At 46.3% G+C, this 24396-nt stretch overlaps 1 protein-coding gene across 1 annotated transcript in view; it reads left to right on the top strand.

The window, feature by feature from the left end:
* Positions 1 to 24396, top strand: part of LOC142291251 (uncharacterized) — a 72139-nt gene that overhangs the window by 22526 nt on the left and 25217 nt on the right. Inside the window, exons 2-3 of the mRNA XM_075335632.1 lie at positions 15860 to 15963; positions 22778 to 22850. Coding sequence (XP_075191747.1) covers positions 15860 to 15963; positions 22778 to 22850 — 177 coding nt within the window. The remainder of the gene's footprint in view (positions 1 to 15859; positions 15964 to 22777; positions 22851 to 24396) is intronic.

Here is a 24396-nt window from a genome sequence, read left to right as displayed (position 1 = left end):
TGCGCACTCCCCATCGTGCTCCATCACCTATGCTGCGCACCCCCCATCGTGCTCCATCTCCCATGCTGCGCACTCCCAAACGTGCTCCATCCGCCATGCTGCGCCAGCATCAGCCTCTCTCCCCGCAGCATCAGCCTCTCTCCCCGCAGCATCAGCCTCTCTCCCCGCAGCATCAGCCTCTCTCCCCGCAGCATCAGCCTCTCTCCCCGCAGCATCAGCCTCTCTCCCCGCAGCATCAGCCTCTCTCCCCGCAGCATCAGCCTCTCTCCCCGCAGCATCAGCCTCTCTCCCCGCAGCATCAGCCTCTCTCCTCCCAGCCTCCTCCAGCAAGCCATGCTCCTCTGCCGACACTCACAGATCCGATCGCATACACTCACGTACACACACATTGACGATATTGCACATACACGCTCATACTCGCAACATCCGGAGATACCACATGCTTCTGGCCATGTGATCCTCCGGCAGGTCCTGGAAGGTCACAACAGCACAGTATCGAGGCCGAGAAGCAAGCAATATCGCTGGATGCTGTGAGTGTGTGGATGCGATATGTGTGTGTGTGAGGTGTTTGTGAGAGTGAGTGTGATCTGATGTGTGTGTGTGTGCGTGTGGATCTTCCGCCGCTGCAGGACCTTGATGTGCTGGTAACTATGCTAGCATGGTTACCAGCTGGTAACTATGCTAGCATGGTTACCAACTTATCCCGTCCCCCGCTCGCACGGGAGCCCACACAGCATACGGCGGCAAGGCCAGCAATGCGAGGGTAAGTGTCGGCTGGGTTGGCGGCGTACGCTGATGTGGGCTCCCGTTGGGGGAGGGGGGGGGGAGTACAGTACTCACCTGGGAGTCATGGCTCCGTGACGTGTCAGTTCGGGGAATGCGCGGGGGGCCAGAGCTAGCGTGCATTGCGTGAGGGGGGCGGGGCGTGGCGTGGCCGAGTTGCCAATGCCTGCAGGGTGCCGGGGCGAGAGGCCAATCTGTGGGGGGGGGCGGAGCCTGGGCGAGCGGCTGGCCAATCCGTGTGGGGGGCGCAGCCTGGGCGAGCGGCCAATCCGTGGGGGGGGGCGGGGCCATGGCGAGCCCAGCGGCCAATCAGCTTTGTGTCACCGTAAGGACACAATTTTGGAGACGGACGGACGGACGGACGCAATTATAGATATAGATATAGTATATATATTACACATACATACATACGTACGTGTATGTATCGTATCAAAGTGATTACGCCAGAAGTGGTAAACTATTTTAAAGGGCATTTGTCAACAGGTTTTTGCTATTTTATTTTGAGAACAGTGTAATGTACGTGTTGACGCCCTGATTCTAAGCATGTCCATTTTTAGGCTGTGTCCTGTAGTTTCTACACAATCTGAGTTTTTATCAGCAAGAAATTCTTCCAGCATCCCAGTACAGCTGATCTGTGACCCGTGTGAGTATGCTGCCAATCGATGCTGTGGGCAGAGTTATACCCAACTTGGCAATTTTTGGACTTCTACATCTACAACAGAGAAAACAATGATTGCAGCAAGCAGTCCAGTAACTGATACATCACTAGAATCTGGCTCTTTGCAACTATAATATGCTTCTATCAGATTTAATAGCAAAAAACCTGCAGACTGATATTTTTTTTTTTTTTTTAAGCTACTTTTGGCATTTTCACAACATCCCCGGCCAGGTCTGACATAATGGGTTGTGGTGATCGGTGGTATGGTAATACCACTACCGTCACCGAGTTGCTCACCTTAGACCCTCACACCATTCACGAAGCTGTCCCTCCTACCTCTGCATCCCCTGTCAGTAGCCATACACCCTCTGCACAGTTGGAGGGGGTGGTGCCAGGAACTACACACTACACTACACTAGGTACTGAAACCACACCCACTCATCACAAAGCGGGGGTATACAGGGTAGTGGAAGAGTATGAGCAGGTTTTCAGCAGGCACCCCTTTGATTTCGGGAAGATTAAGGGGATTCAACACCATATCCCTACAGGCCTACACCCACCTATCGGAGAGGTACAGGCCCATTCCGCCAGCACACTATCAATGCGCTAAAAATATGTTGCGGAACATGAAGGAGGCGGGGGTCATTCGGGATAGTTGTAGTCCCTGGGCAGCCCCACTGGAGCTGGTCAAGAAGGATGGCACCATGAGAATGTGTGTGGATTACCGGAAGATCAACCAGATCACGCTTAAAGATGCCTACCCTCTCTCCCGTATCGAAGAGTCACTAGCTGCACTGAGAACTGCTAACTTCTTCTCTACCCTTGACCTTACTAGCGGGTACTGGCAGGTAGCTGTTGCGCCAGAGGACCGTGAGAAGACGGCATTCGCCACCCCAATGGGACTCTGTGAGTTCAACAGCATGCCGTTTGAGCTGTGCAATGCCCCTGGAACCTTCCAACGGCTCATGGAGTGCTGCCTGGGACATCTCAACTTCGAAACGGTCCTACTGTACCTGGACGACGTGATCGTGTACTCCCAGACGTACGAGGCTCATCTGAAACACTTGGCTGAAGTGTTTGCGTCCCTAGCCAAATATGGGATGAACTTGAAGCCCTCTAAGTGCCACCTGCTAAAACCCAAGGTACAGTACCTCGGACACGTGGTGAGCGCGGAAGGCGTCGCCCCAGATCCTGAGAAGATCACTGCCATTCAGGACTGGCCGAGACCGACCACGGTGAGAGAGGTGAGACAGTTCCTGGGCCTGGTGGGCTACTATCGTCGCTTCATTAAAGGGTATACGAAGATGGCCACCCCCATGCAAGACCTCCTCGTGGGAGAGACCAAGGGTGGCAGGCCCTCTGGAACCCCGTTGGCATGGGAAGCGAAACAGAGTCTTTCCGCCAGCTGAAGACTGCCTTGACAGGGGAAGAAATCCTGGCGCATCCCGACTATAATCTCCCATTCATCCTCTACACCGATGCCAGTAATGTAGGCTTGGGAGCCATCCTGTCCCAGGTCCAGAACGGAAGGGAAAAAGTGATCGCCTATGCCAGCAGAAAATTCCGTCCCACGGAAAGGAACCCTGAGAATTACAGCTCCTTCAAGCTTGAGTTCCTAGCTCTGGTGTGGGCCATTACTGAGCAGTTCCGCCATTTACCTCGCAGCCGCTAAGTTCACCGCCTATACGGACAATAATCCGTTAACCCATCTGGACATGGCCAAACTAGGCGCGTTGGAGCAGCGGTGGGTAGCCCGGCTGTCTAATTATGACTTCTCGATCAAGTACCGAGCCGGTCGCAAGAACACCAACGCGGATGCGCTGTCCCGGATTTCCCACCTATCGGATGAGGGACCGGAAGGCAATGATCTTGAAGAAATCGAGCTGCCCGCATTCCACCGGCCACCAGACGAGAAGCTGCATGTCCAGCAGCAACAGGCGAGCCTGGACCCGCTGCCAAGTCAGGGATGGCAAGAATCCAAAGACCAAGCGCCTGCCGTCCAAGTGGTCAAGACCATGATTGAACAAGGTTCCACTGGACTGGACCCCGCTGCTCCGTCTGAGGCCCAATGGCTGTGGAAAGAACGACCCCGGCTGCATCTGGACCGGGGGACACTGTATCGGGAACTGATCAACCCGAATACCCATGAGAAAGTTCGTCAGCTGGTGGTTCCCCAAGCTAGTGTGCCCACAGTTCTACGAGCTTACCATGACTGTGCCGGGCACTTTGGGTGGAAGAAGCTGGAGATGCTGTTGAGGGAGCGATTCTATTGGAGTGGGATGAGGGAGTCTGTGGAGGCCTGGTGCCGAGAGTGTGGTCCCTGTGTACTGAGAAGGGACGAGGCCAGCCAGAAGGCCCTTTTGCGCCCAATCATTACTAATCAGCCGCTGGAGCTGGTCACCCTCAACCATGTGAAGCTCACCCCTAGCCGAAGTGGATACACCTACGCCCTAACCATTGTAGACCACTATTCAAGATTTATGGTGGTTGTCCCAGTCAAGGACCTGACCGGCCGTACCGCCGCTAGAGCATTCCAGGCCTATTTCTGCCGACCGCACGGGTACCCGGAGAGGGTGCTTACCGACCAGGGTCCGGCTTTTGAAGCGGAGGTGTTTCAAGAATTCTGCCAGTTGTACGGCTGCAAGAAAATTCGGACCACGCCTTACCATGCCCAGACCAATGGCATGTGTGAAAAGATGAACCATCTGGTCCTGGGTCTCCTCAAGACGTTACCGCTAGAAGAGCTGAACCTGTGGCCAGAAAAGCTGCCTGACCTGGTCAATATGTACAATAACATCCCTTCCAGCTCTACCAAATGTACACCAGCGTACCTGATGAGAGCTCGGACAGGCCGGCTGCCAGTAGACCTAGAAATGGGTTTGGAAGCTCCAGAAGCCCTCCCTTCAACTGCTGGATGGGACACTCGGCGGAGAGCGCGGTACTGACAGGTCCAGGAGTACGTGGAAAGGAACCGGTGTCGTAGCCGTGAACAGCAGGAACAGTATTTCAACAAGCGGGCTCCAGCTGGCCCCTTTAAACCTGGAGATGTAGTGCTGAAACGAAAAAGGAGAACCCATAAGCTCGATGACCAGTGGGAGAAGACCCCGTATGTCATACAACCCACTGAATGGGAGGATGAGACGGCCTACCAGATTAGTCGTGACCAGGGGAAGACTTCGGCCACGGTGTCTAGGGACCACCTGAAGAGGTGCCAATCGCCGTTGAAGGTAGCAGCTGAAGTTCCAACCCCCAGACCAACCGGGGAGAAGGAGAAAGGTGATCCACACAGTAATGGGTGATTTTCCAGCGGACTGGCCTACACAGAACGGCGCGGTGCTTATTCCGGTGATAATGTTCCCACAACCCATGGAGGAAGAGGAGACTGAGGTACCCGCCAGTGAACCAGTGCCCAGGGCTGCACCTGTACCCAGTACCCCTGAGCCTCTGTCGGCCCCACACAGTAGACGGGAAGAGGAGCTGACTGTCTCCTCTGTCCCCTTGCCCTCCACTGATAGCATTGGGCCCAGAAGGTCTACACGCCCCAACCTAGGCCAACCCCCGCTTAGGTACAGGGAAACTACCATTTTAGGGGTGTTATATATTGAGTGTGTAAATATGTGATCGAATGACTTTTTAATGAACCGTAACCTTCACCTGATTATCTGTGTGTGATTTATTCCGGCCGTTGCCGGCAAGTTGTCCCCGGAGGGACCCTGTGTGTTTTACAACCTGCATGAGAGACTACTCATGGACATGGCCGAGAACTGGCAGGCCACCCACGAACTTGTGGGCTTGTAAATAAGTTGAGGGGTGATTTTCCGTCGGAGCTGCCTCCGGAGAGGCAGACTGGGGGAAGGGCCCGCAGCAGAGCAGGCTGGGGCCCGGCCACCACCAGGACCGGTGGCCATCCTCTGGTGGTCAGGGGTCCCCCAAGGACGTGGGGTCCCCTGAGGTGACAGCCGAGTGTGAGTAACCGTACCCGTTCCCGCTTGGGCAGCCTGAACCTGGACTGGGGTCAAGGGGTGCTTCCCACTTCTTAGGGGCAGCATCAGGGCTAGGTTGCTTGGGTAGGAGAGCGGAAGACATCCGTCCGTTATTATTAAAAATGTTATATATGTGCAACGTTCAAGTGTCCTAACAAAAATGCTTATGTTGAAAATGTTTACATGTTATTTATACAGTTTTAAAAAAGAAAAATAAAACCGGTGATGGATGGTCTGCATTTCACAAAGGGGGAATGTGGTGCCCTGGCCTAGCCAGGTCGTCACAGATAGCATACAAACACCCCCCCCACCCCCACTAGACAGGGACACCAGCCAAACAAAAACCCTTGTTGCCTCCCTCCAGTGTCTGATGTCCACACCAGGTGGGGCTGAGCCAAGCGGTTGGCCCCACCTACCAAGGAGTTCACAGGCCTCTAGGCGGGAAAAGTGACAGAACAGTTTTGGAGTTTGAGGAGTAACACTTGTGTGTCTGGGTTTGTGGCCCAGGCACTAACAGCAAGGTTGGCAGACGGTCGTGGAGCAACGCAGGACCGGGGACGGGCGACGGCCTGCTGGTACCGACCGAGGAGCGAAGTGAACCAGCACACACAGGCAGGGTCATCGGACTCCGACCAGGCGTGGAGCCGCCGACAATGGTCAGATCTGAATGTGACTGGAACCCCCAGAGGTTTCACAACAGCAAAAGTCCCGATTGAAGGCAACCGCCCACACCGTGAGGGTATACAACTACCGCCTAAGGCTAGAGACCCAATGGCCAGCGCCTGCGGGCAAACTGGCTCCTCCGGTACCCATACACTGGGGAGCGGACTACCATTGGGAATCCATAGTAGTCAGAAGAAGAACATCAAGGTGCAGGGAAAGACAGCTGCCATCACCTGTCCGGGGAGAAACACTGCAGCTGGCTGTGGGACCCGTCCATCCAGCTGTTTGGTTTACCGAGGACTTTGTACCTTTCTTGCTGAGTGAGTACACCTGTGCCATCCGGCACCGCGCCGCGCTGTCCCTGCAACCCTGCACCTCACCAACCCTGCCTCCACGTAACAACATCACCGGGCCCCGGGACCACCGACCCCCTACCCACGGAGGGGGAAAACAACATCCCAGCTGCTCCTTACCATCGCTCCCGGGATCCCAGTCATCAGCAGCGGTGGTGCCTATCTTCACCACGACCCGTGGGTGGCGTCACGGACTAAATTCCCCAAACCAACCACCCCTTTCACTCACGGGCGAGGAGCGCCGCTCGAGTCCCCGGATCCGGCCCACCGCTCGAGCCATCGAGCAGCAGCCGCAGCAGCGCTGGGCCCGAGCGTTAGCGAGAGCACAGCAGCGACGGCGTCCTCCCTGCCCACGACAGTAACATCTTTCCATCCAATTCATTAAAGAAAGTGATTTCTTGGTATGTACAGAAATATCTCCTTTCCTAGAAGCAATGCGTTATGTATCAGGCCATTTTTCAGTATTTTTCATCACAATCTGCATCTGGTTTTCTTTTTCAATTTTTACGTTTAGCACAGGGAAGCTTTAGCACTCCCTTCACTGTCTAACAGGATGCTTCAATGCATTGTTCTGTAAATCTGTCCGGACATACCTAATGGCAGATTCAGCACTGTAGGTGTTCCTATATACACCCATTGAGGCATTCTATTTGAGGCGTTGGCGACAGGCATTTTATATGAAACCTGAAAACTAGTGAATCCACTGTAGCGGCCACACCTTTTATGATAAATTCTGTGCTGGTTGATTTCTTGCATGGATAAGATGTCTGAAGCCTGTCTGCATGAAACGTGCAAGCTGTATATTTACAGATTTTTAACCTCTTATGGTACGTGCCAACAATGAATGTTACTCACATTTTTTTTGTCGCGTCAAACTCAGTATTTTACAGTACATGCAAAGTGGATGGGATTAATAGAAATCTCATGCCCCCTGTGCTTAATTTTTTTGCTTCGTAAAATGACTGTGGTGCGTTTTTCTAATCTACATGTCAATTTCTCTTGTGGGGATGCTGAATTTTCCTCATAGACTAGATTAATTTGGAAAATCCACAGGTAAAGATACAAAACAACACAACTAAAGGTACCGTCACACTAAGCAACTTACCAGCGATCCCAACAACGATGGGGATCGCTGGTAAGTTGCTAAGAGGTTGCTGGTGAGATGTCACACTGCAACGCTCCAGCGATCCCACCAGCAACCTGACCTGGCAGGGATCGCTGGAGCGTCGCTACACAAGTTGCTGGTGAGCTCACCAGCAACCAGTGACCAGCCCCCAGCGCCGCGTGGAAGATGCTGCGCTTGGTAACTAAGGTAAATATCGGGTAACCAACCCGATATTTACCTTGGTTACCACCGCACGTGCAGAGAGCAGGGAGCAGCGCACACTGAGCGCTGGCTCCCTGCTCTCCTAGTTACAGCACACATCGGGTTAATTAACCCGATGTGTGCTGCAGCTACATGTGCACAGAGCAGGAGCCGGCAGCACAGGCAGTGAGAGCGGCGGAGGCTGGTATCAAAGGTAAATATCGGGTAACCAAGGACAGGGCTTCTTGGTTACCCGATGTTTACATTGGTTACCAGCCTCTGCAGAAGCCGGCTCCTGCTGCCTGCACATTTAGTTGTTGCTGTCTCGCTGTCACACACAGCGATCTGTGCTTCACAGCAGGACAGCAACAACTAAAAAATGGCCCATGACATTCAGCAACAACCAACGACCTCACAGCAGGGGCCAGGTTGTTGCTGGATGTCACACTAAGCAACATCGCTAGCAACGTCACAAAAGTTGTTCGTTAGCAGCGATGTTGCTAGCGATGTTGCTTAGTGTGACGGGGCCTTAGACATCAGGTATCAATAAGGTTTGTTGAATCAGAAGTGGCAGAACAAACAGGAAGTGGCCCAAAGCAAAGAATTCAACGACTCAATACAGACACACAAAAAAAATCTACTGTATATAGCTAGATAAGTAATAGAAATATATTAGTTATCCTGCAGCTATATAGTCTCACAAACCATGTGTGTAATGGTCGCGGCAACCAGGCCCTGGGTGTACGCTGGCAGAAACTCCTTTTTTCAACTGGATGTACGTTCGAGGGTGCACATCCAGCTGAAATACATGGAGCACAGAGACCCATTGGGTTCCTGCACTGCAAAGTGCCAGCTGCAAATTAATGCTATGAATATTCACTGCTCCCCACACACATAATCCAGGGCATGGGCAGCAGAGAATATTCCGGTAGATGACCACACTGTAAGTGGGCATGCCGTGCATCACAGCGACGGAATGCACTGCTTACACGCTGGTCAGTTGTGGCATGCCATCATTTGAGGAGGATACTGGGGCAGCAGGGGTAAGGTGAGTATAATTGTTTTTGTTTTGTAGATTTTTGTTTTGTAGATTTATTTTTACTATGTGTGGCATCCAGGGGTATAGTATGTATCTGGATGGGGACATAAACCAGCATGGGGCAATTATGGGGACATCGATTCCAGGATGGTTCCAGGATGTGGACTTATACCATGATAGGTCATGATGGGGGGCATATATACTAGGATATAGCCATGATTAAGGTCTTACACAAGGATGCGGCCATGAAAGGGGACATATGCTAGGATGGGGCCACATATTCCAGGATATAGCCATGAGGGGCTATACAGCAGGGTGGGTGATATATACCAGAAAGTGGCCCAGGATGGTGAACATAAGTACTACACAATGAAGGGGGGATGGGGGGGGGGGGGAACGCAACTCGTATTTTTCTATAGGATTTAGAATGCTACAACGGCTCATACATCTGACCAACGTGGGGTTCCCAGGCTTAAACTTTGCACAGAGGCCCATCGGAATCTAGGTATGCCACTGTTACAAACCCTATGCATTATATACTTACAGCCTTTAGTGCCTTTCATGTGGTGTGAAAGGGTGTTTTTAGCCTCGTTTAACCAAAATAAATAATTTTAAAAATTCGGGTCTCTCCTAGTTTTGGTAACCAGCAAAGGTAAATTTATTGAGCAAGTTTAGACCATACAGCTGACCTGAATCCCACCTACTATTGCCCCCCCCACCAGAGCTAATCTAATCTGATGTGCCACTTCTGGGGTGGCTGCGGAATGGTATTTTTAGACTGGAGAAGAGTCCAATAACTATGGACCTTCCCAACCTGATGTTAGCCCACAACTGTCTGCTTTACCTTTGCTGGCTATCAAAAATAGGTGTGTGTGTGTGTGTGTGTGTGTGTGTTTTAATTATTAGGTTAAAGTAGGCTAAACACCATTTAGTTCCACATGAAGGGCCCTAAAGGGTGCAAGTGGATAATAGAGAGAGAGAGAGATCTCTCGCTCTAATATATTTCTATAATTTATCTAGCTACACAGTATATATTTATATTTTCTTTTGTGTGTGTCCAAAACGCACGCAACAAAGCGCACAAACGTGTCAGCTAACGTGTGGCATTGGTACAACAATTCTGCTGTATCAAAAACTCAACAAACCCTGATCATGGAAACGTTCCCTTAGACTACACTACATCTTCTCAACACAAAATTCTGATGTCCATTGAAGGGGAGAGGACTAGTGATGGGTGAATCCGATCTGTAAAGTTCAGGGATTGTACCAAACATAGTGTTTGTGCACACGATCTTTCCTGGGAAGCTTGTGTTCCAGCTCGTGTTCCAGTTCAGGTCCAGTTTGGGTCCATGTTCGCAGTGAACTTTGACTGTCACTGTGCGAGTGTCGCATCGCATCACTCGGCACAGCGCACACTCTCCCAACAGGACCAGGTAGGCTGCATTTATTTCCATGCAGCTGAGCTGCCCTAGTCTGGAGAGTGTTGGGCCAAGTGGGGTGATGCAATGCGAGAATGCATGAGTCATGCGCAAGTAGAATCATATCCTCTGTGTCAGCCTGCCTCTTGCTCTGTACAGAGTGATGAAGCAGAGCTGACATGGCTCTCCCTGCTTCTCTCTACAATTGTCTTTACAGAGCAATGAAGCATAGCTGACATTGGTACCTGTGGATTATGTCGAACTAAGGAGACATTATAGAGAGAGAGATCTCTGAGAGAGATTTTATTTTTTTTTAAAGATGGAATCAATGTTTTTGTTTTTTATTTCTAGATTACATTTAAAGGAGTATTCTCATCTCAAAGATCCTATCCCAATATGTAGTATGTGTAGTAGTAATATTATTGTTTATCCTGCAATTAGAAATATAGTTCTCCTGATTCACTGCCACTTATCTCATCACTAGCAACTAACTTTCATTATATTTGTGGTCATATCCATGGATGCCTAATGTCCTGCAATTCCCTGCACGTGAGATAAGTGACAAATAAGCACATTTCTAATTGGAGGTATTTCCAAGGTTAGAGGGCATTTTGGGTTCATACTGAAATTTCACATGAAAGCCAAATATCCTTAACTTTTTATGAGTAGTGTAATTTTTATTCAATGACGTGGTCAGCATAAATAATTATATTCTATGTGAATGGTACAGAATTGGTTGGTGTTGGCAGCAATGTCCAGGAAAGATCAATATTTGGATCCGTCATGACAGCAAAATGTATAAAATAGGTGAAATATGTAGCTGATTTTAAAACCAAAGTAAACATGGTCAATGAATGAACTTTGTTTGTCTTTTCAGTTCCAACATTGTCCGACTCTTTGGTGTTGACATCTTGGAGTCTAGGGTGTGACGGCCTGGAATGTGCATACACTACATTCCTTCAATCAGACCATAGGATGCCTTAAGTCTCAAAGCTGCCAATGAGCACTGACTTGGTGATCCTTATCCGATTCTAGGAACATTTCACTTGAAGATAAGAAAATATTTGCCTTTTTTTTTTTTTTTTTTTTTTTTTTTTAATTTTTTAAAAAAAAAAAAATTTTGTCTGTCTGCTTTAGAAGGCAGATGGCTGGATGATGTTTTGGTCAAGTTGTACAAATGGATTTCAGTTTCAGGGCACGCTCACGAGTGTATGATTTGTGCGAGTGGAATGCGATCGAATCTCGCATTGCACTCGGACCAATGTTAATCAGTGTGTTGGAACAGATAGTTAGCATTTTTCTCATCCAGATTCTGGATGCCAGAAAAGTCACGACATGCTGCGATTGGATGCTGAAATCGTGCGAGACTCGCCAATATAAGTCTATAGGTGAGAGGAAAAAACGGACGCCACATGGACTATCCTAGTGACATTCGTTTTTATAGATATATTTCTATCGTGTAGTACAGAACATTGTAAATGACTAATAGCTGCTGGGAAAAAACGGATTGCACACTGACAAGTGAGAAAAATATCACGCATTCGCAGTACACATGGACTATCACACGGATACTGTTCGGCCCACTCTCCTGGAAGAGAATGGGACCGGTTTTCCATACTGATTACAGCCTCAGATTTCCACTGAAAACATTATTTCCTGATAAGTGTGATGCATTAGTCTGAATTACACATCTGTGCTGGATGGTGTGAAATGTCATTCACAAATAAGTATATTATACCCCTCACATTTTGTAAATATTTTACACTACAGTTCAAAAGTTTAGGGTCACTTAAATATTTCCTTATTTTTGAAAAATTTTTTTTTTTTTGTTCTTTTCAATGAAGCTAACAATAAATTAAACGGAAATACACACTATACATTGTTAATGTGGTAAATGACTATTCTAGCTACAAACATCTGGTTTTAAATGTAATATCTACCTAGGTGTATAGAGGCCCAACAACCACCACTCCAGTATTCTAATGTTACATTGTGTTTGCGAACTGTTAGAAGGCTAATGGATGTTTAGAAATCCCTTGAAAACCCTTGTGCAAGTATATTAGCACAGCTGAAAACAGTTTTGCGGTTTAGAGAAGCTATAAAACTGACCTTCCTTTTGAGCTAGTTGAGAATATGGAGCATTACATTTGTTGGTTCCATTAAACTCTCAAAATGGCCATAAAAAAACCTTTCTTGTGAAATGTGACAGTCTATTTTTGTTCTTACAAATGAAGGATATTCCATGTGAGAAATTGCCAAGAAACTGAAATTTCCTACAATGGTGTGTATTACTCTCTTCAGAGGAAAGCACAAACCGGCTCTAACCAGATTAGAAAGAGAAGTGGGAGGCCCCGCTGCACAACCGAGCAACAAGACAAGTACATTAGAGTCTCTAGTTTGGGAAATCGACACTTCACAGGTCCTCAACTGGCAGCTTCATTAAATAGTCTCCGCGAAATGCCAGTGTCAACGTCTACAGTGAAGAGGCGACTCCGGGATGCCTTCAGGGCAGAGGGGCAAAGAAAAAGCCATATCGAAGACTGGCTAATAAAATGACAAGATTAATATGGGCAAAACGACAGACCTTGGACAGAGGAAGATTGGAAAAAAGTGTTATGGACAGAGGAATTAAAGTTTGAGGTGTTTGGATCACACAGAACGACGATGCAGAACTGAAACTATGACCCACTGTAGTGAACTGGGGTGACCTCCTGAGGTCATCTCTGTTCACTGCAGTAATTCTCACGCAGCAGTGTGTGAGACTGCAATAATTGCTCTCCCTCCAAATGAGGAACGATATGTTCTTCATTGGCTGGGAGAGGGAGTCTTGAAACATTGTTGGTGCCCCTTTTTGGATTAATCTTCTTTTTTTTTTTTTTTTTTTTTTTTTTTTTTGTAATTTTGTGAATTATGGTTTCTTGGCTTTATTTCTGTTAAGCATTTTCTCTTATTTCCTTTCAGTTTGCTTCTGGGGAGCATCATGGGACATCGCTATGGATTATGTGTGTGTGTGTGTGTGTGTGTGTGTGTGTGTGTGTGTGTGTGTGTGTGTGTGTGTGTGTGTGTGTGTGTGTGTGTGTGTGTGTGTGTGTGTGTGTGTGTGTGTGTGTGTGGTTTTTTTTTTTTTTCTCTTTTTTTTTTTCAAATTTTTAAAAAAATAAAATTGGGGTGGTATTTCCTCTAGTTTTCAAAACCAGCTAAGGTACAGCTTAGAGGGTTGCACCTGCTGCTGTACTTGTGCTGGTCATGAAAACTGAGGGGAACCGCACTTCATAATCATCTAAAATTTATTTTTGTTTCTAAAATTAGTCATTAAATATGCTAAATGGCTGTACAAGCGATCTATCGGAAAAAAACCCTGACTTTTCTGTCTTACCTTGACATTCAGGTGTTTCACACTGATACAGTCCAGGTGAAAACACTGAGCTGTGAAGATCTCTCTTGAAATGAATTAGTATGTATGTGAACATGCCGTCTGCAGGTGTCAAAACACTGACACCACTTGGACTGGAGACATGGAGGTGTGAAGGAGCCCTAAAGTAGTCTGTGTACAGCTTGTAGAACACACTATGAAGAAAAAGACATGGATCGCACATCCCAAAAAATACAATGATCTAAAGCCGCTAGGCAAAAAATTAAATAGAACATGAGGTTCTTTGTTACCATTCTGATCAGATTGTATTAAGTCCACTGCCCCGTCATGGCGAACCTCCTTGAGTGGTTCCTGGACATGACACCAGTGGGGCGATGCAGCCTGGATCCTTGGGGGCTTTGCCTTGCAGCATGGGTGCTGTTAGGCACCAGGTTGCCTGCCCTGCTGGCATTTTGTCGCTGCAGCAGTGGTTAGTGCACAGTGCCGCACTACAAGGTTTAGAATAGGGACCCACTCAAGAAGTTCGCTGTGACGTGGCAGTGGGCTTTTCCACTTGCGAGAGACTCGCGCGTATCTTGCATTGCATTACCTGGGACAGCCTGCCTCTTTCCCAACAGGAGCGAATCAGCTGCTTGCATTTCTATGCAGATGAGACTCTACCATCGGGAAAGAGTTAGGCCGTCCCAGGTAATGCAATGCGAGATACGTGCGCCCTAACAGTGTAAACTTGGTGTGCCTTCTAAATAACCCACAGCTATTAATGTCAAACCGCTGGAAACAAAAGTGAGGACACCCCTAAGTGAAAATACTTACAAAAATGTGAGGGGGTAGTCACTTCCGTGATATACTGTAGTTGGTCCTCACCTTGTAATGTAAATTGGGTTAAATTGGGTCTGATCTGCCATCTCTGAATTTAAAAGTTGTCTGAACCCACCAACCAATTTCATAAATGGATTGCCTCCTGGGGTGAAGCTCTTGGCATGTTGATGCATGAATGTTGGACTGAGTAGTGGCCTTGGGGTCCTGGTGAAGGGGACACCTATTGATTATGGACAAGGCCCAGGCACTACCATGTGAATCTGTGGCATGCACCTCTGTTGGATCTGCACTTATTCCAGCTTGTTTTGCGCATATCTGTATTTCTGAAGGCGTAGCAAGGTAAAAAGGCAAAGTCCGCCCTTAAAATGTGGTGTCTGATTATCCCCCCCCCCCCCCCTCCCAGCCAGCAGCCAGGAATTGGCAAATAGTCAGAGCTAGGCAGCCATACAAAAGTAAACAGCATGAGATCAGCAAGCCCGATGATTGCAGTGACTCCTCACTTCAACACTCGTCCTGAAAAACTACTAATACCAACTTATCTAAAGTTAAGTCTGGTATCTGAATTTTAGCTATTACAATTCTGTAAGTAGAGAAATTGTAAATAGTCCTGCAAAAAAAAAAAAAAAAAAAATTGCTACAAAACCAAAACAATAGATTGCACACTGATTACAACTGCCGAATAATTAGTTTAGCTGACTTTTTTTTTTTTTTTTTTTTTTTTTGTCTTCCCACCCCACTGCTACTGTAGACTATATCAGCCATGTAGCTGTTTCTCAGGGGGGCTACATAAAGACTGGAGAGCAGAATTGGAAATGGTCTTGTCAATTTCCTGCTGCTTGATAAAAATGGGTTGAGAAAATCAATAGTTATGACTGGCCAAAAAAAAAAACCAATCGCTGCTCATTCATCGAGCGATTCAATCGCTTATGCCGAAACAAAAATCGTAGTTCTCCGCAGCACATCGCCCGCTGCAAACAGATGTGCTGCTGATGTATGTATGGGGGCAAGTTGTTTGATTAGTGACCGGTCCATGCTCCTCATTTTTCCTGTGTAAAGAGGGCGGGAAACTAGAATATTGTCGGGTTTTGTTCACATTTTAACCATTTTGAACTTGGTCTATGTAAATGCATATCTATTTGTGTGATGGTGCACCTTGTTGGCATTTGGAGCCTCACTTTTAACTTTTGCCCAGAACTCTGTCAAACAGGCCCAACTAGTCACGTGCCAACACAAAGCTTTGTGCTGACGGGTGCAAACCAAACCCAAATACAATTTTGAGCTTCTAGCTGAAGATCAGAGCACCTTTTTGAGACCTGAAATATTGTTACTAATAAACACAAACAAGTTTTATACTATTTAGCTTTTGGAGTCTGAGAAAATTAGAAGTAAACAAAAACATCCAAATTATCTAAGGTTGTTTCCATACTGTATATATAATTTTTCATTTTTCCCTGTAATTTGTAGATGAAATACACAACTCATTTGCATTTCTGGATGACTCTGGCACTGCAACATTGAAATCCCGACCTGGTCCCAGGGTTAGACCCACGCTTCAGTTTTCTACAAGCGTAAGTATCTTTTTACAGTATCTTTTACTTGCCATATCTCCTGTGTGTGTGTGTGTGTGTGTGTGTGTGTGTGTGTGTGTGTTGAGATATACCGTATTTTTCGGACTATAAGACACACCCTGGTTTTAGAGGAGGAAAATAAAACTTTAAGCAAAAAAATGTGGTCATGACACACTGTTATGGGGCGAGGATCTGCTGCTGACACTGTTATGGGGGTAATGTCCCCAAATTCTCTACTAAGGTACCCCATCCTGGTAATGATCCTCCTGCCTTGTATATGATCCTGCTATAAACCCCCATCCTGCTCATATACCCCCATCCTGCTCATATTCCGCCATCCTATTCATATACCCCATCCTGTTCATATACCCCCATCCTGTTCATATACCCCCCCATCCATCCTGCTCATATACCCCCATCCATCCTGTTCATATACCCCCATCCATCCTGTTCATATACCCCCATCCCTCCTGTTCATATACCCCCCCATTTTCCTGTTCATATACCCCCCCCATCCCTCCTGTTCATATACCCCCATCCTGCTATATCCCCCCATCGTGCTCATATACCATCCTGGTATATGGCTTGTATCCTATAGCACAGAGAAAAAAATAAACGTTTATACTCACCTTTTTCCTCACTCCCTGCAGCCGATCATCTTCCTCTCTACGCCGCTGACCTGCGTGTGTGGAGCCGTCCCCCTGCAGCACGCGATGTCTTCCTGTCTGTGCCGATCAGCTGACTGGCACAGATCAGCTGACCGGCACAGACAGGAAGACATCGCGTGCAGCAGGGGGACGGCTCCACACACGGGGACGGGTGAGTGTACTGATTCACTGCACCCCGCGCTGATAATGACGCGCGGGGGGCAGTGAATACAGCTGCACATGATCACTCCAGGCTGTAATTGCCAGGGGTGATCATGCGGGCCGGCTCTTTACTATGCGCGCGTCCCCGCTCGTCCTCCCGCCCACCTGTCAGCGCCGGCTTCTGCGCTGAGAAATGGGCGGGAGGATGGGCGTGCATATGTAATGAGCGGGCACACTTGGTCACAGCAGGCTGCTACAGCCTGCTCGTGCCGCCGATGACCCGCTCCACCGCAGCACCTCATTCCCCGCAGCCACAGTCAGACCATAAGACGCACCCCCAACTTTCCCCCAACATTTGGGGGAAAAAAAGTGCGTCTTATGGTCCGAAAAATACGGTATATAGATATAGATATATTAGTGTACTGGTAGTTAGCCCTAACAACTTAAGTGGGCAAAGCTTAGCCATAAGGGAGTGTAGCCAAGCACTGCTGAGAAATGCATCATAGTTTGTGTAAAATACAAAAAAAGATGTACTACAGTCCCTGACTAGAATACATTTGTTATAGTGGCACACTACAGCTGGGAGATTCTCCAAATTCATTAAGAAGTTAACGTTGGCATTTTGATGAGTTGGAATATCTTACGTACATGCATCATGAATACTGACGTGTATATGTTCAGTATATTACAAGAGTGTACACCCCTTACGTTATGAAAATGTTATTGTATCTTTTCATGAGGCAACACTGAAGATATGACTCTTTGATACAATGTAAGGTAGTCAGTGTACAGCTTGTATAACTGTGTAAATTTGTTGTGCACTCTAAATAATTCAACACAGGCATTAATGTCTACACTGCTGGCAACAAAAGGGAGTACATATTTAAGTGAAAATGGCCAATTTGTATCCAAATAGGTATTATCAATTCTTGGTGTCCTGTTACTAATTAGTGTTACAAGGTCTCAGGTGTGAATGGGGAGCAGGTTTGGTATATTTTGTGTTATTACTCACACACACTCATATTGGTCACTGGAAGGTCAACATGGATCCTCATTGCAACAAATTCTGAGGATCTGAAAAAAAGAATTATTGCTCTGTATAAAGATGTCCTAGGCTACAAGTCTGCCAACACCCAGGAAGAGAGTTGCCACACTGTGGCCAAGACCATACAGTGGTTTAACAAGACAGGTTGCACTGAGTACAGGCCTCGCCATGGTCGCCCAAACAAGTTGAGTGCACATGCTCAGTGTCTTATCCAGAGGTTGTCTTTTCAAAATAACCTTATGAATGTTGCGAACACTGTTACAGATACTACACGGTTGGGGGTGTCAGCCTGTCAGTGCTCAGACCATACGCCACACACTGCATCAAATTAATCTGCATGGTTGTCATCTCAGAATGAAACCTTCTTCCAAAGATGATGCACAAGAAAACTCCAAATAGTTTGCTGAAGACCTGCAGACTAAGGACATGTATTACGGGAACCATGTCCTCTGGTCGTCTGAGGTAAAGATGAACTTATTTGGTTCAGAGGTCAACCATGTAGGGCGGCAACCAAGTGAGGTGTATAAACACAAGTGTCTTGCCTACAGTCAAGTATGGTTGTGGGAGTGTTATGGTTTGGGGCTGTCAGCTGGGGGGAGCTACAGTTAATTGAGGGAACCATGAATGTCAACATGTACTGTGATATACTGAAGCAGATCATAATCCCCCTCCCTTTGGAACCTGTGCCGCAAAGTATTCCAACACAATATCAGCCCCAAACACACACATTTTTAGTATGACAACTGCCCTGCTAAAGAACCTGAGGGTAGACGTTCTGGACTGGCCAAGCATGTCTCCAGACCTAAACCCTATTGAGAATCTGAAGCGCATCCTCAAACAGAAGGTGGAGGAATGCAAGGTCTCTAACAGCCACAGCTATGTGATCTTGTTTTGAAGGACTGGAAGAGGATTCCAGGGCTCCTGTGAAGCTCTAGTGAACTCCATGCTCGAGTTAAGGCAGTGCTTGAAATGGTAGCAACACAGAATGACACTTTTGGTTACAGTTTGACAATTTTCACTTAGAAGTGTACTCACTCTTGTTGCCAGTGGTTTTGAAATTAATAGCGGTGTGTAAATTTAGTGTGCCCTATACATAACTCCACTGCTATATAAGCTGTACATGGACTACTGGGGTATGCTCACTATTTTGTATACTGTAAAAGTAACATTTTAAAACATGGAAGCGTATATTCGTCCACTGGTTTATTCCGCCCCCACCCCACTCTCTTCAAATGCAGTTTAGACATCTGCAATGGCAAAAACATTGTGTGTAAAACAAGTTCAAAGAATGCAACTGCACAGTAAAGGTGACTAAGTGATGATGACTGCTCGCAAGAGGTATTTTATTTTACATAAATAGTTAGCAGACATAAGACAGAACACCAGTATAAACTATTTTCAGGAGGCAGAACAATACAAAATAAGGAATATACAACACGTGAATGTGATATTTTACATACAACTATTAAAGATTCTAACAGATATTATCTAGCATAAATTTGACTCTGGTCTCTGTCAGGAAAATCTCAGGGTCACCTCAACTGGTCACTACTTCCCTTGTAATTGAAGGGGTAAGTGTAACTAGAAATAACACAGTAAATTGGCATATAGGCTCTAACTGAGCTACGGTACAATTCGTTAAGGTGCAAGTTCAATTCTAGTTAGTGACTCTCTTCAATTACTTTCTGGTCAGACATACGGTACTTACCCTGCTCATTCGGTACTTTTATCTTCTGGATCCAGTAATCTGCATCTGGCATTTGGTGCTTGACCACAAATTCTGATTCTCTCCTGGTTTTTATCACTTTCAAGTGCTTCTACTGCAATAACTGCTTTGAGGCCACTCTGCTGCTTATGTCTGCCTCATCTTAAGTCTTGGTACCAACTCCTCCCATTCTTGAGCACCTTGGGCTTTTATATTAGACCATATGCCACAACTGTCACCTTACCAGATTTCTTCTCCAAATTCTCTGCTTCAGGAAAAAGCACTCTGTTCCAGTTGTGGTGACGTTTGCTCACCAGTGTTGTAGGGCAGGGTCTCAACCTGTATCTCAAGAGCCGCAGGTGAGGTGTGGCTTGTGGCTGTAATCCAGCTTGGTGCATTTGCACCAGTTGTAGCAAACCTTCTAAGAAGAGCAGGTCTTCAAACTTTTGTGAGTTGCCCCACACAGAAGACAAGATCTGAATGGGAGGAAGGTAGGTACCCCTAGATCTTGGTATACTGCCTCCGTGTGATTTTCTTTGGAAACTTTTTGGATGGCAATATATAGGTAATGGGGGCTCCTCTCCTAGAGGAGGTGGGAGCTGGACCCTCTCTGAGCTGAATGTGGCTCTTGAGGTTTAACAGGTTGGGACCACTTCTGTAGGGCGTTGGGTGCAGGTATATTTTGCGTGCCATCACCTTTTTAAAGTGACTTGTGTTGGAGGATACTCATATGCTCTTTAAGTTACTCTCATTACTCTAGTGGTGCAGAAATTTTTAAGGCTGTCTGCAAAGAGTCCTATTAGTGTTCGAGATTTCCCCTATTTTGGTAAAAATGGTCTCTCAGAACTGTAATGATGCAGAAAGCTATTCAGTCTATAAAGTCCTCCAGGATTTTTTTTTTGTACCCCTAATGCTTATTAAACATGAATATTTATTGCCAGTTAAATTTTGTCCCACCTCAGTTACAACTATACATTGCTGCCACCATCATTGTAGGAAGCTTGACAAACCAGTCTTGGTAAAATCACTAATTTGTACACAGTAAGTCCGTCTCTAACTTACTGTGAAGTACTGGATGTTGTAATCGCCTATCATAAGTGATGAGTAGTGATGAGCGAGCACTACAATGCTCAATACTCGTAACAAGCATTTGGATGCGACTCTAGTACCAGAGTATAATGGAAGTCACTAAGGTCGTTAAGAATTTTTTTGGGGAATGCTTCTGGAAAAATGCTAAGTGTCCCATTGACTTCCATTATACTTGGGTATTAAGTAACACCCATCTGAGTGTCCGACCTACTTGTTAAAAGTACAGAGCATGGTAGTGCTCACTCATCACTAGTGCTAATTTGATGGGTGGGTATCTGAAATACCTAAAATGTAATCTTGAAGTGAATTTGATTCCTCCATTTTAGTTTTACATTTTGTACCAGCAGTGATGGTAGGGAAAATGAGCTTTATCATAAGGGATACGCTGAGACTCTGCGGCATGCATCACGTGGGATCAGGGAACAGCCACTCCCCCTGTCAGATTCATCCCTGACAACCATTAGAAGGAAGAGCATTCTAATGACATTTCCCATGGAAATGTAGTCTATTTTGGAATTTTAAAACAGAACATACTGGAAGAGCGAATCATGACAGACAACCATGACATGGCACATAAAATAAACCAGTGTATATACAATTTAGAAAGAAAAAAAATTCTAAAAATGTATAAATACTCCTTTTTATTAGAAAATACTTAAAATCCAGCATAACAGCTCATGATATAGATCTGAGAATTACGCGTTTCGATGCTAGGTCTAAGTCATGTTTGAGCGGCACATGACTTAGGCTAGGTTCACACTTCAGTTAAATTGTATCAGTCACAATCGTGGCTCTGGTAAACTGAATCCGTTTAGCGGATTCCATTGTGTCCCATAGACTTGTATTAGTGGCGGATTGCGACTAATTACCTTGCGTTGCATCCGCTGCGCCGTGGTCAGTCGTTTTTGGACTAACCGTCGGGCGGAAACACAGAATGTAACGTTTTTCGGGCCGTCAACATTAACACACCGCGCAGGAATCTGTCACAATCCGTCAAGCTTGCAATGTTTGTCTATGTTGCTGGATTCCGTCGTAATCCGTCTTACGACGGAATCCAGCTCTGGATTACTTCATGCTCTACTGAGCATGCCCAGCATGTTTGGCACACCTACTGGGCTGTCCCAAACACAAACGGTTTATGACTGATTAGTCAAAAAATGGACGCACAGTGGATGTAACGGACGCGACGGATCAGTTTTTTCACAGGATTCCTGTGAAAGGAATCCTGTTAAAAACACATCCGTTGCGGCAGTTGACATCTAAAAAAAATGACTGATCCGTCACTGACGGACCTGACTGATTTTAAAACAACGGAAATGTGAACCTAGCCTAAGACCTAGCATCGAAACGCGTAGTTATCACGGAGATATATACCATGAGCTTTTATGCTGGATTTTAAGAATTTTCTAATAAAGTGGAGTATTTTTATTGGACAGCGCCGGACTTTTTTCTTTCTAACTTTCTACTTGTGGCCAGACCATTCCGTGCGCAGGACATTTTATATCTAACAGCAATCAGCTGATCAGTGAGCTGGACTTCTTTCCTTTTTGTTACGGTGTATGTATATAAGAACCTTTCCATTCTTCTTTAAGTTTATGGTGTAATATGTAAACCAAAAATAACACCTTTTAGCTGGAGTGCTTCTTTAACTGTCAATGTTTTGTGAGAAGCCTCCTCCAACACATGCTTCTTCCCCTGCATATTCACTGAGCTGATGCTGTTCTGTGTAAGGTAATCATTGACTACTATAGACTTCTAGTTCAAAGTGAGGAATTTTTCTCTCCATCTTTAGTAGTTTCCAGAACTTTGATATTGATAGCTACCAGATTGGTTGGAGTGCTGACTTTAAACAACCTAATTGTGGCTGATTGAGAGGGCTGTGGCGCTATGGTGCGGGCCGCATACCTATTGATGGCACAAATCTCTTAATTTAGTAGTGGCTGTGACTTGCATTGCAGCTTGCAGTCATGCACATCTGGGACTGCATTACCACTTACAGACACTATATAAAATTTATAGATCTGTGATTTGTGGACAGTGGTTCAGGTGGCAGAACTCCACTGATCTGGTATTAACACCTTGTACCAAAGTTGACCGTTTATGCCTTTTGTAAATGAAATTCTAAATTTTCATGAATTATAGCTTTTTAAATATTATCTATTTCAGAACACAGATGCTCAGGGACTCGCTGTACCGACCCCGTCAGTTCCACTAGGCTTTAGCGATAATGTCTCCATAGGTAAGTGTTTGTATATTGTAGAAAGCTTGAAGTGGTGCTGAACAGTTTCTTGCTTGTGTACAAAAGGAGGTGACATTAAATGTACAATTTGACTCATTGACAAACTATGATTATTACATTTAACTGACTCCTGACCTGCAACATGAGGGCATAGGAGGTCACCAATTCCCTCTCTGTACCTTGTGCTTTGGTCAGGTTGATCTTGTGGGGCTATGTTATTTGGGTCTGGCCCAGTATCCGCTGCCTGGATCAGTGCCAATGCCAATTTTCTTTTTTCTTAGAGCCTAGCATGTATAAATCTATTTCAATGTAATAGAATTACAATGAAATGTAACACACTTATGATATATCTGGAGGCAGATCGCATAGGATCCACAATTTTCTATATACTAACCTCTTCACAGGTCATGCCGTATGCCTATAACTTTTCCATAAAGTCAGTGAGTCCTCTCCTGGCTACAGGTTCTTCTTGTCCACATGATTGCTCGAAGGCAAATCATTTAATGATAGAGAATTTATCAGCAGGATTAGAATTATTTATATGCACATGTAGCTCTTTCAAAGACCAGTCCAGCCTTATCTTTACATGGAGAGTCTGCTCCTCTATTACTGAGAAATCAGTGTTTTGATCTGATATGTAAATGAGGCAGTAGATCTGAAGCCTCTGTCACTCCAGCTCTATTCCCTGCTCAGTGCCCCCTGGTGACAGATTCTCTTCGCTATGTCCACATGTTGAGTATTTGGTTGCAGAAATGTCTGCATTTCTTGGCAGGAAAAGCGCACTGCAAAAATGCTGAAAGAATTTGCATGCTGCAGATTATTTTCTGTACCAAATCTTCAAAAAGAAAATACTCAATGTGTGCAGTACACTTAGGGTAAGTTCACACAGTGCGTTTTTCGCGGCATTTTTGCGCAGTTTTCGGGTGCGCTTTTGCTCAGAAAACTGCATGACTTTGCTTCTCCAGAAAAGTCTGAGTTTTCATTTTTGCTGTCCCCACACAGCGTTTTTTTCAGCTGCGTTTTTGTGGTGCCACAAAAACGCAGCATGTCAATTATTCCCGCGTTTTTCACTGCGCTTTTCATCCATTGAGTGCAATGGGATGTTGAAAGACGCAATGAGAAACGCAAATAGCTGCGTTTTGGTGCGTTTCTAAGACCAAAAACGGAGCTATAAACGCAGGAGGTGGGTAGTAAAGTGACATTTACAGGAAGAGGATTCCTTCTGTCAGTAAATACAGAAGCATGAATCCTCCCGGTACCATCACTGCCGCTTCCACCTCCAGTCCTGTGCATGTATGCTGCCGTGCGGCGCCATGTTCGGGCGGGAGGTGGAAGCAGCTGCGAAAACAAAAGTGAACAGTAGAAGAAGAAAAAAAATTCATACTCACCTGTCTGCAGGGTCCCGGTGCCATGTCCGCTCCCATCTCCTCCTGGTACCGCCGCCTCGGGTGTGTGCAGACTGCCGGGACACCTCCGATGGATGCAGGACCTGGCGATGGATCACCTGATGCAGGCACCTGATGCAGTCACCTGATCGTAAGTATCG

Source organism: Anomaloglossus baeobatrachus, chromosome 2 (assembly GCF_048569485.1).
Source record: "Anomaloglossus baeobatrachus isolate aAnoBae1 chromosome 2, aAnoBae1.hap1, whole genome shotgun sequence".
Classification (NCBI taxonomy): domain Eukaryota; kingdom Metazoa; phylum Chordata; class Amphibia; order Anura; family Aromobatidae; genus Anomaloglossus; species Anomaloglossus baeobatrachus.
Note: the sequence above shows the minus strand (reverse complement) of the source record. Positions and strands in the feature narration are given on the sequence as shown.